Source organism: Lycium barbarum, chromosome 5, assembly GCF_019175385.1.
Source record: "Lycium barbarum isolate Lr01 chromosome 5, ASM1917538v2, whole genome shotgun sequence".
Taxonomy (NCBI): domain Eukaryota; kingdom Viridiplantae; phylum Streptophyta; class Magnoliopsida; order Solanales; family Solanaceae; genus Lycium; species Lycium barbarum.
The window spans coordinates 131213864-131238584 of NC_083341.1; the positions used below are offsets into that span (position 1 = coordinate 131213864).

Consider the following 24721-nt stretch of genomic DNA (forward strand, 5'->3'; position numbering starts at 1 on the left):
GCTTTGGAGGAAAATGTGTAGTCGATAAGAAGACGAGAAGGTATGTAAGGCTAATCCTTTCTTTCAAAAGGTATGATTCCTATGTTATGTTCCCATACATGCTATCGATATCACCCTTACTCCTAAAATGCTAGAAATCCATCATTCTCAAGATACTTATGATGATTCCATGTTTAGAAATACCAAAGCCAAAAGTCTAGATGTTCTCATGATATGATTGAGCTTATTCTATGATCCTCGATTACATTTATTATAATTGGACTCATTTTATGTTATTGTTCCTCAAAGTGAGACATGATAGCGATGATGATTATGAAGATGATTCCAATTCTAAACATGCCAAGCCTTGAAGTTCTTAATGTTTCCATGACGTTATTGAGTTTATCACATGATTATTGATTTTATTCATTGTTGTTGATCTCGCCTTATATTACTTTTTCCTTCGAGGTGAGATATAGCGATGATTATTATTCCATAATGTAAATCGGAGGTTACCGACCTTATGTCACTCCATAGAGTCATAGCTTTTAATTGTGCTCTCATGCATGCTATATATATGTATGATTACATTGTGCCTTTATGGCCGGGCAACACCACTACGGTGGGCTGCTTATGGATGATGATAACACCGCACTTATATGGACGGGCAGCACCACTACGGTGGGCAGCTATGGATAATGATAATAACACCGCGCCTATATGGCTGGGCAGCACCACTAGTGGGTGGCGTGCGATGGTTATCCCGAAAGCGGGCTAACGATGATATTATGTTTGATATGCATGAAAAGTGTTTTCTTTAAAAATCTAAGCATGCATGATATCCGCCTTACGAGGCAATCAGATGTACATGTTATCTCTTTATTTCATGCTATGTTCCATATCCCTTGTTATGTTGTTATTATGCCTTACATACTCAGTAGATTGTTCGTACTGAAGTCCTTTTATTTTGTGGACGCTGCGTTCATGCCCGCAGGTAGGCAGAGAGACGGTTCTGATCCCTAGGAGATTTGTCAACGGAGATTCAGGGGCGCTCCATTACTTCGGAGTCATAGTTTATTGGTATACTTCTTTTGTGTATATATTTGGGCATGGCGGAGTCCTGTCCCGTCACTATGATTTCTAGTACTCCAGATAGAGGCTCGTAGACATATGTGGATAGTTAGAAGTTTCATGGTCTCACTAGTGTATATTTTGTATATCTTTTGCACCGTTGTGGGCTTGTACGTATTTATGTGCGTGAGGTGAAGTTAATGATTATCGCGGGGCGCTCCATTACTTCGGAGTCATAGTTTATTGGTATACTTCTTTTGTGTATATATTTGGGCATGGCGGAGTCCTGTCCCGTCACTATGATTTCTAGTACTCCAGATAGAGGCTCGTAGACATATGTGGATAGTTAGAAGTTTCATGGTCTCACTAGTGTATATTTTGTATATCTTTTGCACCGTTGTGGGCTTGTACGTATTTATGTGCGTGAGGTGAAGTTAATGATTATCGCGTAATGAGTTTCATTTAAGAATTTACATTCATTCATGTGGTGGTAGTTGAGATTTATATATGTGGTCCATCGAGATAGATAGGAAGAAGTATGATAGGTGGTGCTCGGTAGGCTAGCTCCGGGTACTTGTCAAGACCCTCTCTGGCTGGGTCGTGACACTTAACATGAGAGTTTATGCAAAATTTATACAGTTATATTACACATTTTATATCAATTTTATACAATTTTCATATCGATATAATATGTCAATTTTTCATATCGATATAGTATGTCGAGTTAAATATTATATCAAAACTGTATTCAAACTCTATTTTGCATATTCAAAGTTAGATAATTCTCGGATTTTAGGCTTTCTAGTTTACAAACAGCTCCAAGTTTGATTATGTGGCATGATATTGTATTGTTACGCAACCTCAAAAGTAGGGGGGAGTTTTGAGTGCTGCATCCGAACATAACACCATAGCTGGGTTCATTAACGGATTATAAATCAAAAGAACTATATAAAAGTTGAGAAATATGAATACTTCTCAAGAAAAAAGAAAAAAAAACTCCCACGTCCTAAAAATAAGCATTCATAAATCCAGACCATGAAAAAAAAAACATTCAAACTGACATAGATTTACATTTCAACAATGAATTTACATCATGAAGTTCACAACTACGACAACATACAATTAAAATAGAATTTTCATACAACTTTCATACAACAATAATACAGTTTCTAAAATACAATCATCTAATATAAAAATTCAGCCAAAATTAACTCCAATTTTCACCAAACACCTTCAAATTTGAGATATAAGCTTATAAAGATATTTTCAATCGTTTGCAACAATATCCAATCCAAAAAATAATAGTTTTAGAAAAACCCTAATTCCAAAATAAAGCTTCGTGAAATTCATTGTTTAATTTCCTGAAGAAGAAAAGAGAAGAGATGAGTGTCATGACCCAAACTAGTTAAGTCGCGTGGGTACTTACCTTTCCCACCTCGGTAGGCTAATTTTTATCCCAACAATCTCAAAATACATGAATTAATAAATAAACAAGCGGAAGAGATAGAAACACGTAAGTCTGACATAATAATGATAGAATACGCGGAATACATCAAACCACCCCAGGTATCTGTCTAATCATACAAGAGCAACAAACTAGATACTACAAGTCTGAAAATAACAAAATACATCAAATGACTGCATATGTATCAGAATGTAAATAAGACATAGAATAAGGAAGAATCTCCAAGACGGCGGACGCCCCCATGCTCACCCTGTAAGACTTTGAGCATCAAATCTCTCACAAAGATCAGCCACAAGAAATGGAGGTCGATCCTACCTGGAACTCTAAATTCACAAAAGAATGCAGAAAGTGCAGGTCAGTACAAACAACAAGTACTGGTAGGCATCATACGCCGACTAAGTTTAGCTAGCACATATCAAGTTAATAAAGTAAGATAAGTAGGTAATCAATCAATGTATAAGTCAAACACAAGCCAAAAATCAAGTACACGTCATCACCTAGGTCATAGCATCTAAACCCAATTGTGTTAAGTCTCAAATACTCAGTCTGAATCTGTATATCATAAGTACATCACAAGAATATCACAACAGAAGCCAAGTGCAATGCAATGCAATAATGTATGAATTGTATATGTAATGCAATGTTGTGTACACATGTACTCCGGACGGAAATATCAACGTCTCGGTAGCACAACCCGTGGGGGACCCGCGAAGTCCATGTACCTCACGGCTCTAGCATAAAACTCGGCAACCACTACCTCACGATTTCGAAAAAAACCTCGGCAATCGCTATGCACAACCTCGATTCCGGGACAACCATCGCGGTCCTCATGTCACTCTTATCCAACTGAGTCCAGCTCATCACAGTGTTTCCTCAAGTATCATCAGTGTGTCAATAATATATCATGAAGGATGAGAATGTGTGTAATGTATGAGTTCAATGTCGATCAGATCAATATCACAAGTACCAAACATGGGTATTCCAACAATATCATGAAAAGGCTACACAAGCCATATAGTACGTTATCCTCATATCAAACGTCAACAAGTAAGATACTACAATATCAGGATCAAGAGATATCAATAGTCTCCAGTATCTACTATCATCGTGTGGCATCAAGCCAACAATAATAGAACAAGTCAAATCACAACACAATGGGGTGGCTAGCCCCAATCACACAACATGGCCCAACCTAAGACAATATCCAACTCAACTTCACACCTGAAGGTTTACATGTTTTCTCCGATAATATCGTCTAAATATATGCTTCACTAAATGAAGTCTAACCATAGGATAAACTGTAACCTACCTGGAAGGCCAAACAATAATATCACCACAAATACACTTTAGCCTTTCCTTTGAGCCTCGATATCAAGAAAATCTAAGTATATTCAAATCATGTATTAGAATCAAGGAGAATCATTAAACAAACCTACTTCTATTCAAGACCCAAATCTCCAACCTATGGAATAGGGTTTATGAACTAGAATGATGAAATTAGGAATCTAAAAGTCCCAACAAGAAATTAAACATCTAGGTGATCAATTCTCATCAATAGCAAGCTAAAATAATCAACAATTCACTCAATTTCATATTCTAGGCAAAACCCCCAAATTTGGGTATAAATCCTAACTTCCAATTCCACAAATTAGCCTCTAATTAGGAAGAAGTTATGAAATAAAGGATTCTAATCATCAATTAAATGCTTAAAGAAGCTAACCCAATCAACAAATCATGGTTTAAAAGCCTAGAAGGAATATTCATTAAACCCACTTTTAATCTTCAATCACTTAGTGAACTAACAAGATAAAGGATTCTAAGATGATTAGGGATAATGGAATAGCAAATGGATTAGAAGGACTTACCACCAAGAATCTTCTCCAAGAATACCCTAGATTTGCTCCCAATAGTTCAGATTTCGGAATAGTAATAAATGAGAGACTAAGGGGCTTTTAATACACAATTAATGAAATAACATGCCCGATACTGTTATGGCCGCAGTGGGACCATGGTCCGGCCCTGGTGGCCTCTCAGATGACCGTGATGGTATTCCCACAAATGCTCTAGGCCGTTATGGTGGTCCACCCAACCGCTACAGCGGTACCGCTGGGGCGATAAGGGTGCCGCCATGGTCGACACCAGCACCAGAAATTCCCAAAATAAACATCTGAAATCCCGACTAATACCTAAGGCTATTTGCTCACAAACCACATACACAGACATATATAAAAACATGCTACGAACGCATTCGTAGCCTCGGAATTCCCAACGAAGTTCTCGTTGACCGAGTTAACTCCCAATACTTCAATTTCAACTTCCCAACCCAAGTCTCAAAATGCACACGAGTGCATTGGGAACCGAACCAAAGATGACACAAGTTCTAAATGACTATTAGGACCTCTCAGAATCGACGGATTTTCGAAAAAAATGTCTGTTTATCCAAAAGTCAATTTTGAGTCAACTCTTTTTTGCTAGAAGCCAATTTTTCCCAAAAAGCCCCGAACACCTCAGGAAGTGAGTCAACAGTCCTCTCGGGCCAAAAGTGAGCTAACCAAGCCAGTCGTTACAATGAGAAAAGAGAAAAGTCTCTGTTGCAAGATCTCGACTTTTTTTTCTTACGAATCTCAGCCATATTATTCTCTCTTCTCCGGCGAAAACAACAACGATGAGACGCATCTTTGATGAGTTTGGATTAGTGAAATAGTAATGAAGGAAAACAGGGAAGGAAAATCTGATTCTTTTTTTAATGGGGATAGAGAAAAACAAGGATGAATTGGCACTGATGTTGGATTCATGAACAGAACATGGAAAAGATAAGGAAAGAAAATTGTATACTTTATGGAGGGGGAGAGAATTGGGACAAATATCACGCTGATTGCGTGATTTGCGCAACTTTATTAGGGCTAAAAATATGCCTTTTAAATTTTCTTTGCCTTTGTATATGTTTCGTAAGATTTCTATTTATGTTTTGAAACTGAAAACTCTCGTTATGTTTTGTAATATTTGGTGCTTATTATGTATATGTAAGTTGTTTTCCCTAAGAGCAATCGTGCAAATTACCGCTATCATTATGTAGCTCATTATCAAAAAATGAACAATTTTTTTGTGCGGATTGCCCTTCAAAGGCATATCTCCTCAAATTGGTGGTCTTTAATACTTGTCCTTCACCTAATACCCGAGGTTTTGGGTTCAAATCCCAACTCAGTAAAAAAAAGAAAAAAAAGAATTTCACAAGGCAGATGTTTGGATATGCAAAACTTTACCTCAGGCAGATTTTTGAATGCAAAACTCCACGAGTTTTAAAACTCCACGAGTTTTGAAACTCTGCCTGAGGACTAACTTTGCTCCGAAACTCTGTCTTGTGATTTTTGTTTTTCTTTTTGACTGAGCCGAGGTTTGAACCCCAAACCTTACCGAATTAGACGAAGGGAAAAAAATTAAAAACCACCAATTGAGGGACAAAAATTGAAGACCAATGCCTTTGAAGGATAATCGTGCAAATGACCCAAAAATGAAAAGATAAGGAATTAGCCCATTTAGAATTGTGGAGGCCTTCTGAATTATTTTGATATAACGATTGAGAAATACCTGTAAGGTTGGCCCTTCAAATGGGCTGGTTTTTAGTTTTGATCCTTCAAAATTGAACTTATATCTAGCGGGGCGTAATTTTTCTTTAAGGCTTCGGGGCATAAGTTGTGAAATATTATGATGCGAAAATATAAATTTATGCCACGCGAAAAAACTATTTATCTTGAGGGACAAAAAATTAAAATCCTGCGCAAAATACGAACAAAAGTCCAAATGACCCTGCGATTGATGAACAACTCATACGACTGTGGTCCAAAAGATTTGCAATCTTCACATTGATTTACTTTCTTTCATTTTTTTCTGTTGTGGTCCATTCATTTTTTCTTCTGTAAAACGAACTTCTTTAATTCTGTTTCCTTTGAATTATCCTTTACCATTCGAGGCTTCGAGATATGGTACGGGAATGTTCCCTTTTTAGGCTATAATTTTAATTTTTTCTTATTTTCAAAAGTTGTGCAAATATAAAATTTAGAACTGATAAGCACTAGATTATTGTCTAACGTCTACAAAATATTAGACTGTAGTATAGCATTTCTCATAAAAAATTATGTTTGTTCAGAAGAAATCTTTATACCGTGATCTAAGAGGAGCATAAGTTGCAAGAGCAACAAAAAAGGGTCATTTACTTAACAGTTATAAAAAAAGAACAACCTGCAAATATTATTATTTTATCCTCGCTTTCGAAGGTTATTGGCTCAAAAGGTGGACTAGATGAGTATTTCGGTTCATACAATAAATCCACAGTTTTAGTGATACCTAATATTTTTTTGCGCGGATTGCCCTTCTTTCTTTTGGGGGTGGTCTTTAGATTTTGCCCCTCATATTTGTGGTCTGTAAGTTTTGCTCTTCGCTTGAACAGGTGGGCGAATACCCGAGGTTCTGGGTTCGAACCCCCGCTCGGGCATAAAATAAAAAAATAATTTCGCAAGGCAGGACTTGGGGGGGGGGGGGGGGTGTATGCTGGATCCCGCATACAATCTTTAAGGAAAAATTAAAGTTATACCGGAGGAAAAATTAAAGTTATACCGAAGGAAAAATTAAAGTTATGCTGGATCCGGCATAACTAAAAGTCTACCCCATAAGACAAAACTTTTCCTTAAGGCATAGTTTAGTTGTGTCTTATGGGGCAGACTTTTAGTTAAGGCATAACCAAAAGTATGCCCCATAAGACAGAACTTTTTCTTAAGGCATAGACATTACCTTATAAGGCAAACTTTTAGTTGTGACTTAAAGAAAAAGTTCCGCCTTATGGGACATACTTTTAGTTATGTCTTATGGGGCATATTTTTACTTAAGGCATAACTAAAAGTATGCCTCATAAGGCGGAACTTTTCCTTAATACATAACTAAAATTTTGCCTTGAAAAGTAAATATATATATATATATATATATATATATGCCTCGAGACAAAATCTGCCGGAGGGGGCAGAGGGAAATTCAAATTCTGCCTTACAAAGTTGTTTTAAATTTTTGACTGAGCGGAGGTTCGAACCCGAAACCCATGAGTTTTAGGCGAAGGGCAAAAATTAAAGACAACCCATTTGAGGGGCAAAAGTTAAAGACCACCCCAAAAGAAGACCTAATGGATAATTTTTTTTAGTATGAATACAACATTTGATTGATAAGAGTTAAATTTGACGATTGTAAGTTCTATTCAATTATGGACATAATGTGAAGCATGTTGAAGAGATCAACCTTAGTCGTTGATATGGAATTTAGTTTAATTTTATTCTTATGTAGTCATCATTTACTCGTAAAAGAAATCAACAAGTCATTGTTCATTTAGCATAAAAGAAGAAAAGAGAGACATTGACTCATGCTTCGTTAGTAAAACAAATCCTTGACCATACGTGATAAGATATTATTCTGAAAAAGAAGCCACGAATCTTTTTATGAAAATGTGACCGTCCATTTCCTTTATCAAAACCTCAATTATATGTGCACCTAATATCTAAAATAAAAAGTAATTCTAATCCTGATCAACATTATGTTTTCAGATTTTCATGTGGGATCGATGTGATGTCACGACATTAATTGGGAACAGTCTGTTGAAGAATTCGGCAAACGTTAACAAAAGTTATCCGATAATTATTTGAATTCGTGGATATTTCCCCCCTCCAGTTTAGTCTATTTTAAAATAATAAAATCTCGAAACGTAGCTTCTTTTTAATAAAGTTTAGCTAAAAGAAAGATTTCAAATAAGAAAGAGAAAGGAAAAGAAAAAGTGTATTAACCGTAGGAATCGTTTGGTAAAATGTATTAGAGAAATAATATATTATGTGTTAGTTTTGGTATTACTAATCCTATGTATAGCCAATACATAAGATTAGTTATACACTATATTTAGCGTTATCCTATGTATAATTAATATACTTAGCAAAATGTGGTATTAGCAATACCAAGATTATTAACACATGAATAAACATGGTTAAAAATAAAATTGCCCTTGAAGTCTATCCAAGCTAAAGGTTGTAGATGTATTCTTTTAAATAAGGCTTAATGCATATGTAGCCCCTTAAACTTGTCCCTTTTTTCCATTTTGTCACCTTAACTAAGTGTTGTTCCTATTGAATCATTGAACTCGTCTTCAAGTGTGTCTATCAAATCCTCTAAATTTGATTTTTATTAGAAGCAAAAAATAAATTGTGGTAATGAAGGTAAAGTAATATTTTAGACGTGTGGTAAGTTGTTCTTTAGGTCATGGATGTATCGGTTTCTGCTGGTTCTGCTCTTTCACTGCTAGCTTAATTAAGAGCTTATTCTTTTTTTCCCTCTCAATTGCTGCTAATCTTAGCTAAAAAAAAATGACATAATTAAATTATAATATATATTTTGTTTAAAAAAAATTATAATATATATATATATATATATTAGCATATTGCTACATTGAAGATAGAATACTATATAAGTCAAATTGTGTTTGATAGACACACTTGAGGACGAGTTCAGGAGTTCAATAGGAACAACACTTAGTTGAGGTGTCAAAATAAAAAAAAATAAAAAATAAAAAGATAAGTTCAGGGAGCTACATATGCATTAAGCTATATTATATTTGATACACCACATTAAATATTCAACAAAAAGTAATCTCATTATAACTAATCCTGACATTTCTAATATTATTATTACAGACCCTAGAAACGACCTCTTAGTGTTGTTTCTAAAATCCTATAGTACAACTACCAAAAACCGATTTTTAATGCTTCAGATTTTATTTTATTTTTTTGATTGGGTAAAAAGGTTTTCACGGTCACAGTCAAATGGAGCCTTTTTATTTTTATTTTTTTTAACAGTCAAATGGAACGATCATTGAGCCTTTTGTATAAAACGAACACTTGTATCGTTTCTTTCATTCATACTTTATTGATTGTATATTAAATATTAAATTAGGTGATTAAAGTACATATCGTGATTCTAAATCTACGATTAAGTTAGAATAAACAAAGCTTGCCGCCCTAATCTTCCAACCAAAAAAGGAAAGGTGTCAAGCTACAACTTCCAAACCTTTTGTTTTAACAGCCAACAAACCTTGCCTTAAAAGGTCAGATTACAAGATAATATATTTTATAATTTAGCTGCTCCGTCTGAATCTATTGTTTTTATAATTAGACAATGCACCACTCTCCACGGTACTAGTTAAACTTAGTGAAATAGCCCCTTATCAATTGACCCAAAGCAAAAGAAAAAGGGGGAAATCACGCATGCTTCTTGAATCAAAATAATTACTCACCCATACCCTCATCACTTTTGTATCCCCAAAAAAAAGTTAAACGTATTTACTAGAGATGTTACTCATTATGATACCAATATAGTATATAAATATACTGAGATGGTATCATAAAAGATGCTTCAGATCTTCTGTTAGTCCTTCATGATACCATTATGGTATATAAATATACTAAGATGGTATCATAAAAGATGTTTCAGTCTTTCTCTTAGTCCTCCATAATATCATCATAATATATAAATTTATTGAGATGGTATTATGAATGATCATGTTTATTTATTAAAAATGACACACTTTTCTCAAAAAATACTTCTATGATACCATCGTCTTATATACATATACTGTGATGGTATCATGGGGGACTGCTTCAGTCCTTCAATTAAACATTCCTCAGGACCATGGTACCATCGTGATATATAAATATACTGAAAGAATATCATGGAGGACTGCTTTAGTCCTTCTCTTAGTCCTCCATGACACCATCACGATATATAAATATACTGCGATGATATCATGGAAAAAGGGATTTGGGTGAGGGGGATACGTCGGGTAATTAATTTGGACTGAACCCGACAAAAGCGAAAATAATTTAGAAAGAGACATGAACGGATAATTACTTTGGGTTGGCCATGGCGGGCAATTAGTGATGTTTTCCCAAAGAAAAACTGCTCCTAAGATGCTAAAGGGGCCCCAAATCTGTCGGCAGATTAAAGTTATTCAGACAATGATTAGGGAAAAAGGGTGATACTATGATAAAGTTTTTATTCATACTCGAAGTTAAAGTAACTTATTATAGTTAAGTAATGTAATATATATATTAAATATATATATGCATTATTAAAAATAATTAAGTGATAGGATTTTGTTGTTAGACACATATTATGCTTAGATTAATTCAATGTAAACACTAAATTAGAGTCTGAGTTAGGCTTTACGTACTTTACTCAAACATATGACTTAATAATCAGTGAAGTAGTTTTTAAAAATTATAAGGTCTCAATTCATATCTTAACGGAACTACTACAATAGATGATTTTTTTTTCCATTTATCTAAATTTTGATAGATATAATTATTAGATATATTAATGGGAGATAACAAACGCCCCATGAAAATAAAGTGGTTAAAAATTATGAGATTTCAATTTTAAGTTTTTCACAGAAATAAAAATGCTAGATAATTTCTTCCGTTTATGGTAGTTAAAACTATTCAATACCTATATTGATAGGCGATAATAAATGCTTTATGAAATTAACTGAGATGTAGACAAGCTAATTGGATACAAAGGCTTGTAAAAAATATAGTATTAGGGTTTGAGACCTTTAGGCTATGAGAAAAGCTGCTATGATTGAAATTCCTGCTATCCAACAACCAGCCCATTTTATTTTGCCGTTAGCACTCACTAGGACAAGTGTACATAACCTCTTCAAAGCAGATGTTAATTAATGGCTATAAATACAAATAAAATAAGACAAATTTGCAGACAACATTTGCTTCTAACAATTTGTTATCAAAACGATTACTACTTCTCCTACCGAAAAAGATCCATTTTCAGACCACAAATTATGGGCTATATGAAACAAATCTAAAGTCATCACATGTGTCACTATCCAAAGTTTCTAAAGGTATCCTCATAATTTCAAGAATCATATTCTCCATTACTTTTATTTAAATTTAACAACAAAATAGCAAATAAAATTACCTAATAAAGCAAAACAGCAAAAAAAAAAAGTGGAGAAAATTACGATTTTAGTACCTTAAATAATATATTTAAAGTTAAATTTTATATTAAAAGCGGTACTTTTATCAGTCTTCTTATGAATTTAACAAATTTACTGAACTACTAACTCATTAAATTTCTGAGTTTTTTATATTAAATTTGTACTGCTATTCCATCTTAGGAAAGTACATTCCTAAAATAAACTAAATGTTACAAATATTACAACTCTATATAAGCGGCAGTCAAAAGATTTTGTCATCCTCACATCAAATTTGATCCAATGGAGCTCTTACACGTGGTTGTTGCCCTCATTTATTTTGTGAAGACATTTTCTACTTCGTCCTTTTGGGCTTTTGTCATTAGTGTATTGTTGACACTGTAGTAATTTCATTGTGGATTTCTTCTTATCCCTAATAGATTACTCTTTCGTTTCTTTTTAATTATTTTTTATTATTAATTTTTTTCCACTTGTTTATTCTAACAAATCAAGGTAAATTTAATTATTTTTCGATCTTACTCTTATCATTAAGTAAAAAGTATAAAATATTCGTAGTAAAACTTAAGTTTTCAAAGCATAATTAATAAGAGTGATTTAGTAAGACGAACCCCGAATAAATATTTTTTAAGGAAAGTGTCAAGTCAACAAAAGACAATAAAAAGAACGGAGAGAATTTATTTTTACATTATTTGTCATTATATATTTTAGTAAAAATTTTGCAACTGTAGAGCTACAGTTTCGTTACCTATCGGAGCATTAATTAGGTCTTACGAATAGTACTCCATATTTATTTTCTCTATTTTAAACATCCAAAATTTTACTTCTTTAGTGAGCTCATATGCGCTTATACTGATTTGCCCTAGAACTATTTGCAGATACAGTATTAATTTTTTTTTACTTTATTAATGTACTTGAAAGATTAATTTGTGTAAAGGCTCTAAAATTATTTATAAATATTATAGTATAAACTTGAAATCATTGAAAATTTTGCTCCGTTGGATGAGTTTAGAAGATGAAAATACAATTAAAAATAAAATATATTATTAAAATTCTAAATAATTCAAGATAGACATAAAATGAGTTTGAAGTAAATAATTCCAGCACAATAAAAGTTGAAATGCTAAAGGAATAAATTGAAGTTTTGCCTTTTTATATTGAAAATGCACTTATTTGAAAATTTGATTATCATGCGAGATTTTTAGTTTAGGTGTTTTTAAAGCATTTATCTTAAATACAACTAATTTTAGCTATGAATGAGTATAATCGAATTGAATATAGTGAATTGAATAAAGTCGAATTAAAAACAACCTATTTTCGCTCACTATATATTTGGATACAACCGAGTTACGTATTTGAATACAACGGATAACATATTATAGCTGATAATTAGGAGCTACGAAATGTAAATACCTAAGCTACATCTACATGATGTTAGGTGCCTGCAAACAATAGCTTTTTATGTAAGTTACTCTTCTTTTATATCATGAGTTGAGCCCGGGCTTACCACGGGCCTCGTACAACAAATATTTCATGTATAAAAGGACAAAGAGAAATACATTAAATTAAATGAAAGTTAATTATACTTTATCATATCCAGTATTTTCAGAAGCGTTTTCGGGGGGAGTCCAAGAGCGAGCTCGAGGGCTGGGCGTATCAAAAAAGCTCCGAGAAAAATGAAAAGTGTAGATCCATAGAGCGTACGCCTTAGAATTTGGGGCGTAAGTCCCGAGAAGCGTAAGCCCCAGACGTAAAGGTGTACGTCTCGGGCGTCAAATTTGATTTTTATTGTTTTAAAAGTATTTTTCTATAAATTATGATTTTTATTATTGGTATGATGATATTTATATTTTATGTTATCATGTTTTCATTTTGTAGTAATTTTTCCTAAATTATATAAACAAATAAAATAGAAAATAACACTGCCATAAATAATTGTATTAGATGATTATGCCTGGAATTGATATAATAGATTTACACCACTATTTTCCGCAAGCAACTTTATCCATTTTTTTCATTGCTCTTACACTTTTGCCCTTCTCCTTATTTGAATATATAAAAAAAAATCAGTGATAATATTAATTGAAAGTGGGAAGGACTAAAAGATCTAGAGAATCATGATAAAATGAAGTTTCATTTTAATAATTCTTTTTAAGTTATTGATGATTTATTTAAATTTATTTACAGAATTTTCATGAAAACTTTTTTTTTTTTTAGTAATACAATTATAAAATTAAAGATACATGAGACATATGTCTCATAGATCCATGAGACTTACGCTTCGCCCTTTATTACTTAAAGCGTCTCGTCTTGCGCCTCCCGCATCAAGTTGACCGCCCCCTACGTAGTGATTCTATCAATCATGCCTCTTAAAACACTGATCATATCTTACTAGGACTAACATAAGAAATTATCAATAATTGAGGATTCAAAAGTGCTATCATCCCAAAAACATAATTGAATCATCCAGGAACAAAATAGTAACTTTCCAATGGAAAAAGGCAGCCCAATTTAATCAAAGGATGAAAAAAAATTTAGAACAGATAGACATAAAACATCTTAATATATCATTATTATTCCCTGTTCTTGGTCTCATTTCCATGAACATGTTACAGCTGCTAGTGATTTAAAAAAAAAAAAAAAAAAAAAAAAAAAAAAAAAAAAAAAAAACATAGTTGTCTATTACAAAAGCACTAAATTAGGATGAAGAAGAAGACCCATTAGTGGAAATATGAAGATGAAGTCCACAATTACTAGTACTATTATCATTGTTGTTTTGATGACTATCCTCATTGCTGCTTGTCCTATTGATATTGAACCCATTATTATTCTCCAAACTATCATTTTTGCTGTCATTGGAAACTTGTAAATCTTTTTTCCCAAAAGTGTTCTTATTATTGTGCATCCAAACTCTAAGAACACCTTTACCAACTCCAATTTCATTACAAAACTCATCCACTGCAGCTTCATCACACTTCTGCAGTTTCCACCCTAATTTCTCTGAAAACAAATGCATCTTCTCTTTCTGTTCTGTAGTAAATTTAGTCCTAAATCTCTTTCTCCCACTTAGATTCTCTCCTTTTACACCTCTACTAGGTGTAACAGGTTGTTGTTGCAACGTGTCAAATGTCCCACATGGACCATTCAAGAAATGAATAGTCTCTTTAATATCACCTTTTGACCTAATTTTCGCAATTGAGTTAGGTTCAATATCCATTTCATCAGATGGTGACGAAGATGGCGAAAACCGCCTAATTGGGGCCAAAATATGGTGGCGGAAATCAAGAAAATGTGAATTATTATCGAACGGTTCGCGGCGGTGGAAATTGCGGTGGCAGCCACAAGCAGCACATTTAAGTGAAATGGGATCTGATGGTGTGGAATCAGGTGAAGCCATAAATTCACCACAACCATCAACAGCATGTCCACCTATACTTGCTGCATGGTTTTTCAAACATTCTTTGTATATTACCTGTTGGTTGTGATGGTGGAGGTTGTTGAATGTTATGTTGCTGAATGATAAAGGCTTAATTAAAGGTGGGGTATCAATTTCTGAATCTGGGGTTTTTGTGGGGGTAGAGGTGGGGTTGCTGCTACAGGTTAAGTCCATAGCACGAACAGGTTTTGGATCTTAACTATAATATAATCAAGATACAATTCCAACGTGAGACAAGAATGAACAGAGTCAATGGATGAAAATATTTTAACTCTTAAGGTTTAAAGATGTTTTTTTTTTTCTCAATAAGTTGATGATTTCTTGTAACCAAATGACTATAGATATAAAGAAGAGGAAAAAGAAAATATATAATGGTCACTGCACAATTAATGGCTATGTTGTGAATAAAAATGGGAAATCATGAAGGTTTTTGCAAATGGGTTTTGCTTGGTTGAGTTTCTCTTCTAGTGGGGGTTGTGTTGATGGTGATTGAAGAATAGATAGAAAGTATTAAGACAAAATGAGCAAGTACCATAATGTTATTGGAGATGAAGGGTAGTATAAATACTGAGGGTAAGGCGTTTAAAAATTAATGAAAACTTAAAAAGGTGGGAAGATAAGAATGTGATGATTACATGCAGACACCAAAGGTGCTGTGGGGAAAAATTACTACCGGGGGGGGGGTGGGGTGCGGCGTGGGTGGGTGATCAGTAGTTGATTTTTTCAGAAGTGCTAATTAATCCAAAGATTGGACATGGTCAAAATTCAAGCTTATCAAGCTTTGATGATCAACATGTGAATCTCTGTCATGGTTTTACACGTGTCCTTTATACAACGAAATTAGATTAGTTGACCACCACCAATGGTTGGAGGTATAATAGAATTATAGTACTTTTTAATACTTTTTTTTTTAATATTATACATAAGGTACTGCACAAGGTTAGAGGAAAATGGAAGATGGGGAGGGAACCCAATAGTTTTTCATTCAGAGAATTGAGTGGTAGTTGGCACTGTGACATCTTCACAAATTTTGTTGAAAAATGACTTTATATGGTAGTACTTGTGTTAAAAACAAATTAATGTTATATGCTGAATTTTGTTTGGCTTCTTCACATATTACTTTTTTACTAGCCATATATGTCCGTGCGATGCACGAGCCGAACATATTTATTCATTTTAATTAGCCGGTCTTTAAGATTTATATTTTGTAAATAACTTTTAAAAATTTGTCATAGTCATGACAATGAAAGTTATTCATCAATGTAAAAAAGAAAATTAGTAAGAAAGTGAGGGAAAATTAATATTTTGATTCTAGACTTTTTCTTTTAAATTGTTTAATATCTTATATGTATACCGACAAGTTGATATTCATCTTAATCAATTAACTGTTCAGATCCAAACATAAGAACCATTGTTGTATATATTGAATTTTTTAAAAGCAAAAATCATAAAATATTTTTATTAAATTAATTAAAAAAATATGTTAATAAGGGGTAAATTAGTTATATTATAATTTTTTATATTAACAATTATAGATAAAAAGAACTGTTACAAAGAAATCAAAATTAGAAAAATATATGTTATGTCATAAATCATCAAATTTTAATTCCGAAATGAAAATATAAAGTAATACATTTTATAAATGTAAAGGAACAATAATCAGAGAATGCAAAGGAGAGTAAGATAAATAAAGTATTGACAAGGAAGGAAAACGGGAATAAAAGTAATTGTCTAAGTTAACCTATCAAGAGAAAGGAATTTTTGTCTTATTTTATCTTTATATTAATTACTTATGTTCAAATCATTTTCTAAGGCTATTGAGACTATACACCAATAAATATGGATATTATGATAAAATATATACTTCATTTATTAATTCTTAAAGAACGTGATAAAAGGGAGTGACTTTTATCCCTGTTTTCCTTCTTTCTCAATACTTTAAACGTGAAAAGAGAACGAACAATAGCAATGCAAATTTGTACCAAAAGTTATGGATATATGTATGAGAAGAGAATAAATATTCAGCAAAAACGTGAAAAGTCAAAAGTGAACAAGTAAAAGTGCACAGAGGAAATAAATATGTGTCGGAGAATTAAAATTGAAGTGCATACGTGTATACATGAGAAGAGAATAAATATTCAGAATTATCAAAGATGAACAAATTAAAGTGCACGGAGCAAATAAATTTGTGTAGGAGAATTAAAATTGAACTGCATATGTCTATACATGAGAAGAGAATAAATATTCAGCAAGAACACGAAAAGTCAAAAGTGAACAAGTAAAAGTGCACGGAGGAAATAAGTATGTCGGAGAATTAAAATTGAAGTGCATGCGTTTATACGTGAAAAGAGAATAAATATTAAGTAATATGACATGTGTCTATTTGGCATATAAAAATAATTGGATAAAATGTACAAGTTATATAGCTTATGGTACAAGCGTTCATTGCGTGTACAATTTGTGAAGCTCATGGCACAAGCCGGAGGAGCGGTGTTCGTCAATAGAAAAGAGAATAAATATTCAGTACTATGGCATATATCCACGTGGAATTTATTAATTCTTAAAGAATGTGAAAAGTCAAAAGTGAACAAATTAAAGTGCACAGAGGAAATAAATTTGTGTAGGAGAATTAAAATTGAACTGCATATGTCTATACATAAAAAGAGAATAAATATTCAGCTAGAACACGAAAAGTCAAAAGTGAACAATTAAAAGTGCACGGAGGAAATAAATGTGTCGGATTATTAAATTTGAAGTGCATACGTCTATACATGGGAAGGGAATAAATATTAAGTACTATGACATATGTCTACGTGGGATATAAAAATAGTTGGATAAAGTGTACAAGTTATATAACTTATGGTACAAGCATTCATTGCGTGTACAATTTGTGAAGCTCATGGTACAAGATGGAGGAGCGGTGTTCGTCCCTCCTACGCGCTTATATATAATAGAAATATATATATTTTTAATAATGTGGCCAAGTAATATGGAATAAAGGGGGTACTTCATTTATTAATTATTAAAGAACGTGAAAAGTCAAGTAATGTGGCCAACTAATATGGGATGGAAGGAGTACTTCATTTATTAATTCTTAAATAATATGAAAAGTCAAAAGTGCACGAGTAAAAGTACACGGGCGAAATAAACATGTGTCGGAAAATTAAAATTGGAGTGCATATATATACATAAGAAGAGAATAAATATTCAGCAAGAACGTGAAAAGTCAAAAGTAAACAAATAAAAGTGCACAGAGAAAATAAATTTGTGTAGAAGAATTAAAATTAAACTGCATATGTCTAAGTAAAAGTGCACAAAGAAAATAAATGTGTCGGATAATTAAAAAATAGTGCATACGTCTATACATGAGAAGAGAATAAATATTAAGTACTATGACATATGTCTACGCGGGACATAAAAATAATTGGATAAAGTGTACAAGTTATATAGCTTAGGTTACAAACATTCATTGCGTGTACAAATTATGAAGCTCATGGTACAGCTATTGGAAGCTGTGTGCGTACCCCCCATGGTACTCTCTCATTTATTAATTCTTAAATAACATGAAAAGTCAAAAGTGCACAAGTAAAAGTACACGGGGGGAAATAAATATGTGTCGGAAAAATAAAATTGGAGTGCCTACATGCATACATGAAAAGAGAATAAATATTCAGCAAAAACATGAAAAGTCAAAAGTAAACAAGTAAAAGTGCACGGAGAAAATAAATTTGTGTACGAGAATTTAAATTGAACTGCATACGTCTAAGTAAAAGTGCACGAAGAAAATAAATGTGTTGGAGAATTAAAATTTAAGTGCGCGTGATTAATGCGCCTTAAACCTCTCTCTTGAAAAAAAGCATTTTTTAGTGGAGCCTTAGCATGTGAACCCATAGGAACAGGGCCCTTCTTCTTTGCAAAAAAGCTTCGGAATTCTCATCACATCAGTAGGCGCAGAAAGCAAATCGTTTATACATGAGAAGAGAATAAATATTAAGTACTATGACATATGTATACGCGGGATATAAAAATAGTTGAATAAAGTGTACAAGTTATATACCTTAGGATACAAGCCTTCATTGTGTGTACAAATTGTGAAGCTCATGGTACAGCTATTGAAAGCTGTGTTCGTATCCCCATGGCACTTATATATATTGTAAATATTTTAATTTCCTTCATAAAAGCCGTAGCTCTAATATTGCTATGTTCAAAATCTAATATGTATATATATCATATGGTATATATAATCTTTTGCTGAACTTTGTTCAACTGACTACCTTTGCAGGTTGTAGCTCGCCACAGGTGTCTGGAGTACGTTGGTCAAATTACATTGATGTTTTAATTAAGTTCTAACCTGATAAGTGCTCTTAAATTGTGTGTTTACATCAAAGCAGTTTAATTTATTATGATTAGATGATATAACAAAGTGAATATATGACTTAATCAATCATGATTAACTGCAAAAAATCTAGATACAAATATATTTATATATTATTAGTTTGATGTAACATTCGATACGAATAAGTTTCAAGTTTCTACCACCCGTATGATGCATTAGAAATTTGTTGCTCCTTCCGTTCCAAGTAAGTGTCGCTTTGCATAAACAAACAAAAAAAAGTTGTCCCAAAATAACAATCGCTTTAGAAATTCAAGACAAAAGCTAGTAATTTCCGACTATACTTTTATTATAGAACTACTTCTTCTTAATAGTGCTTAATTCTCAAGAAACATCTATTAAATAAGGATAATTTAGCAAGGATAATTTAGTATATGATTCATTGTATTTATTTTTCAATGGACGTGAAATGAGCTAAAACGACACCATTTTGAAACGCAAAGAGTAATTAAATGTGCCGTTAAATGTGAGGGAAGATACTTTTTTTTTTTTTTTTTTAAAACCTTTATTCTTGAATTGCGTCTTTAAGGCATAATCTAGAATTTGGAAGCGAGTCTGATTCTCCGTCAAAAGGGTTGAAACGTGAATTTTCAGCCATCAAGTTGTTCTTTAAGAAGGGCTTAATTAAGACCCTAATGTGAGCTGTAACCTGTAAGTAGGTGGTTTCTTTTATTGCATGTACAATTAGACATTAATATTACAGTCAAACCTCTCTATAACAATATGTTGAGTTCGAAAATTTTCAACTATTATAGAGAATGACTATTATACACCTATGATAGCATTGACATTTAACTAATATTTCGCTATTATAGGCAAAAAAGATGCATAAAAATTAATTTTCATTTTTAATTGTCAAATTCTAAGATTAATCACACTTGGTATAACGAACGAAAATCGTTTAATGATGAAAATATATATATTCATATGATATTATTTTTGTTATAAATAGTGTATTAAATGATCAAATATTTGGTCAAATTCTCTATACTTATTATTGATAATCATAAATATTCTATTTTTATAAAGATGGTTAATTATTATATTACCAAAAAAAGAAAATAGCTGTTATATGAGGGTAATTTTGCAAAGAGCTTACTATTATAAAGTTGACTGTTACTGTTATAGATGAAATGCTATTAAAGAGAAGTAAAATATAACATAAAAAATGAGTTCTGGAAAAACTTAATTGTTATAAAGAGATGTTATTAGATGCGGGTGCCGTTATAGAGAAGTCTGATTATAATTCTATTTTGGATTGTTTTTTTGGAATTGTACATCTTTTGACGATTTCCCCTCAAATTTTGGAGCAACGATCATGCACATTTAAAGCTAGGACTAACTAACTAATTAATTAATTAGATCATTTGCTTGACCAGCAAAATTATAGCGCTTGGACTAATTAATACTCCCTATATCCCATATTAGTTGTCAAGATTACTAAAAATACATATTCCAAAATACTTGTCATTTCACAAAGTAAGATAAAATTAATTATTTTTATCTCATTTTATCATCGATATTAATTGTTCTGAGAAATAATCAATACTCCATTCGGTTCATTTTACTTGTTATGTTATTATTATATGCGAAAAAATTACTTAACTAAAAGTATTATTTGACTAAATTATCATTATGTATTTTTTTTAATCTCAATTTAATACTGCTCTCTCTTTTTTACCATAATTAATCTCTCTCCACATTTATTGAGTAAGGGTAAAGGTGGAAACTAATAATTAGTCATATTTTAATTATCTAAAATGGCAGTTATTTTGGACCATCTATTTTTAGCAAAGACGACAAGTAAAATAGACCGAAGGAAGTATAAATTAGAGTGCAATTTATTGCAAAGGTATATGTGTAAAACAGTAAATATGCACTTTTTATTAATGATTTCTCGAACGCCGTGCAAAAGAAAAATATGACAACTAATATGAGACGAAGAGAGCGGAAAGATAGATTTGCTTGACCAACACCAAGTCCAACCAAGATTTGAGTATCATAATTATGGTGGTCTAATGTCTATAATTAAGATGATGATGGGTATTAATGAGGCCAAAGATACTTAGCTGGATATTGAAGATATATGGCAACTATCAAATGGAATCCAAATTTGTCAACTATTATTAAATTAAAGTTGCAGACTTATTAATCAAAAAAAGATCAAAGACGTTCACAAATTCTGTGCCACGATTTGTATGTATTTTTTTTTTCTTCTCTCTTTTCTGTTATTCCAAATTGATATATTTGGTATACTTGGTTTTTTTAGGTTCTCCAATAAGTGTCTCTCTAAGATAAGATACACAAAATAACAAAATACAAAGACTATATTTTCAGAATGAAGAATCACATTTCTTAGAAGTGGACAAACGTAATATGAAAGGAACACAAAGTGGAAATTCAAAGTACGACTTAAATGATGAGAATATGTTCTGTTGAGATTAAAAATGAAAACAAGAACACATATTAGGTGCAAATATAGTTGCAATTAACATCAAATCTTTTACTATTACAGTAATTAGGATGCTACCGTTGAATTGGATAAGGAAGAATATCTCTTTTCCTAAATCCATAATAAAGTTTAATTCGGCAGGAGAAATTCTTATACCTAACACTGCGGCTGTGTGCACGTATCAATTAACAGGGTAAAACATGTATGAGCTTTTCAGAAAGGGTAAAATATACATTTCAATATTAGGTGGAGCACAGTCATAAGTTAACGGCATGCAAATACCAATATTCATTCGGTTACAAAATTTATGTGAGCATTTTTCTTTTTAATTTATCTAAAAAAGAATAATAGTTACCTAGAAATTATTAAACCCTAAACTCTACTATTGTGTACTCAATGAGATAATTTATAGTCATGCAAGTATCTATTGTTGTTTTAGATCACATGTTGTAATTTTTTTTTTCTAATGTTGTTTTAGATCACAGGTTGTAATTTTTTTAAAAAGAAATTAAAACTTTGATGCCTAAGCAAACAACTTAAAAATGTACGGACTAGCCATATTTCCGACCAAATTTTTGATAAATAATCATGTATGAAAATTCGTTGAAAAATAATCACTTTTAATGCGGAAAAATCATTACAGCGTTATTGATTTCGAATTTTCGAAAAAGTGGAAAGTCAGGAATCTGAATCCGATGTCATAGTTTTACCTTGTCTTTTTAAGTAGAAACCGATGAAAGTGTCATTAATTCCAAAGTGGAGCTATTTTTAATGAATTTTGAATATGTGGATATTTTTTAATTACATATCCAAAAGTGACTATTTTTAAATTTTACTTGTCAAACAATACCTCATATTGAGACTATCCAATGTTCATTAGACACTAAGGTAGCTATAAAAACACGGCTTGTTAATTAACTTAATTACGTAAAGCAAAAAGTACTATACTTTGTTGGTATCCATCTTTTCTTTGGGGTTCCTTTCTGTTCCAAAGCATCATAAAATAATAAGCTTTAAAATAAAGCGCATTAATGCGGCGACACGGTTGTTATAATAACTTTCCTTCTTTTAATTGTCTTTAATCATATGCTCCTTTGACTGCCACGTAGTGCATTTCATAGCCATAACACTAGTTCTGCCTTTTTAAACCTATTCAAAATCCTATTTTGTGTACTTTGTGCTATGATTTCAGGGTGTTACGACTTAATTACAAACCACTACAAAAGCATATTAAAATATGGTTATTAATCCTACAGCACATAGGCTTAAATGGGATTTGCTACCTCCAACAAATATATTTTTAAAACCGGTTTTGTTGTTGCCATAGTTATGTATTCCCTTAAATAGAAAGATTGGTTAACAAGTAAGGTCAATATCTTATGAATTTTTTCTATAAATGTCAATTAATGTTGGTGGTGATTAATAAATAATACGTGCAGCTAACCTTCCTATTTATAAGATTGTATGACGTGTTCTGTACATGATCACCTTTTTTGAATAATTAACTTATCACGTTAGTTATTCTATTTAGTTGCGCCTTTTATTTTATGGTGGTTAAGGTTGTTTTAACAAGACTTGAAGTAAAAGAATTTTAGTCAATCAACTCCAATTTTTTTCAAAATGTTTATCTTATTAACTAAGTTTGCGTTTCCCAACAATAAATATGCTTATTTTGAAGAGCTTAACAATTGGATGATTGTTACATATCGTTTCATACTATATCGTATTGTATTATTTTCCGTCATTTCAGTCGGGACTTGAAAATAACTTACAATTTTACAAAAAATAAAAATAAAAATGGAAATACGAGATAGAGTTAAAACCAAAGAGAAAAGTAAAGGATGAATACTAAAAATAAGTAAGGGCCACATGAAAGAAAAGGTAAAAGGTGATCAGACCAAATCAATCGTTACGTAAAATGACACTTTCCATCACATAACAATGGGATTGGAAATACAATATGATTAAAATTTAAATAAAAATCAAATTGGATATTGATAAGTTGCACAACCTAATATTTATCCTAAGCGATACCCTATTTTTGCCTGTAGTATAGAACACGTTACTCGACCTGTTTTAAGTTAGTGTTATGCGGAATAGTAACGAACGGAAAAGTAAAAGACACAATAATTTTACGTGGAAACTACCCAGCTCACAAGGGTGAAAAATCATGACCTACACCTCTGTAGGATTTTTCCTAAACTTCACTACAACTGTGAGACTGTGCAAATTCAAGTTATAAACTTTGTAACCTAGGAACTAAACTCTAATTCCTATCTCACTAATCTCCCTAGACTAGTAAGCCACTTCAAGTTATCCAACTTGAAGTTGAATTTGACTAACTGTTTTTATCTACAGTTTATGCTTTTAAGAAAGCGGATAGAGATACAACTCGATAAACAACCTAATACACAAATCTAGACTCAAGAACTGTAAAACATAAACTCTATTAAACATATTCTTCAATATTCTTCGTAGTATCAGGGTCACACTTATGTAATCAGAACTCTCTAAATTTCTGCTTTGACAGGGTTTGCTCAATTTATGATTTTCTCTATTTGTAAGAGAGCAAACTTTCTTCATGGCATGACTTGAATATATATATTTTTAGGTTTGCAACAAGTCGGCAGAACTCAATCCCTACGTGGTAAGTCCCACTATGAGAGTAAGGGTTTGAGTTGATTTGGGATTCTTGCTTTCAATGCGGCTTCAGTGTCCTCGCAATAGTCTGAAGTATCTTGATAATTATAAGGAGATCCTTCAAACGTGTTCGCCAAGTTTTTACCATAAAACACAAATCCTACTCGGTGTAGGATTCTAAGTTAGAACATGTTCTTGGACCTGGTTCAATTAAGCAACTGCTTCTTTCGCCTCTGAATCTTCTCATTATCTGAGAT

The 24721-nt window shown here is 32.2% G+C and overlaps 1 protein-coding gene across 1 annotated transcript; it reads right to left on the reverse strand.

The window, feature by feature from the left end:
- Positions 1-14093: 14093 nt before the first annotated feature.
- LOC132641590 (zinc-finger homeodomain protein 11-like) lies at positions 14094-15525 on the reverse strand. Its single transcript, XM_060358629.1, has one exon. The coding sequence runs from the start codon at positions 15151-15153 to the stop codon at positions 14242-14244; it is 912 nt and encodes a 303-aa protein (XP_060214612.1). The 5' UTR covers positions 15154-15525; the 3' UTR covers positions 14094-14241.
- Positions 15526-24721: the final 9196 nt, after the last annotated feature.

Coding starts and splice junctions, on each gene's coding strand:
- LOC132641590 (XM_060358629.1), bottom strand. CDS start 15,153: ATGGACTTAACCTGTAGCAGCAACCCCACCTCTACCCCCACAAAAACC.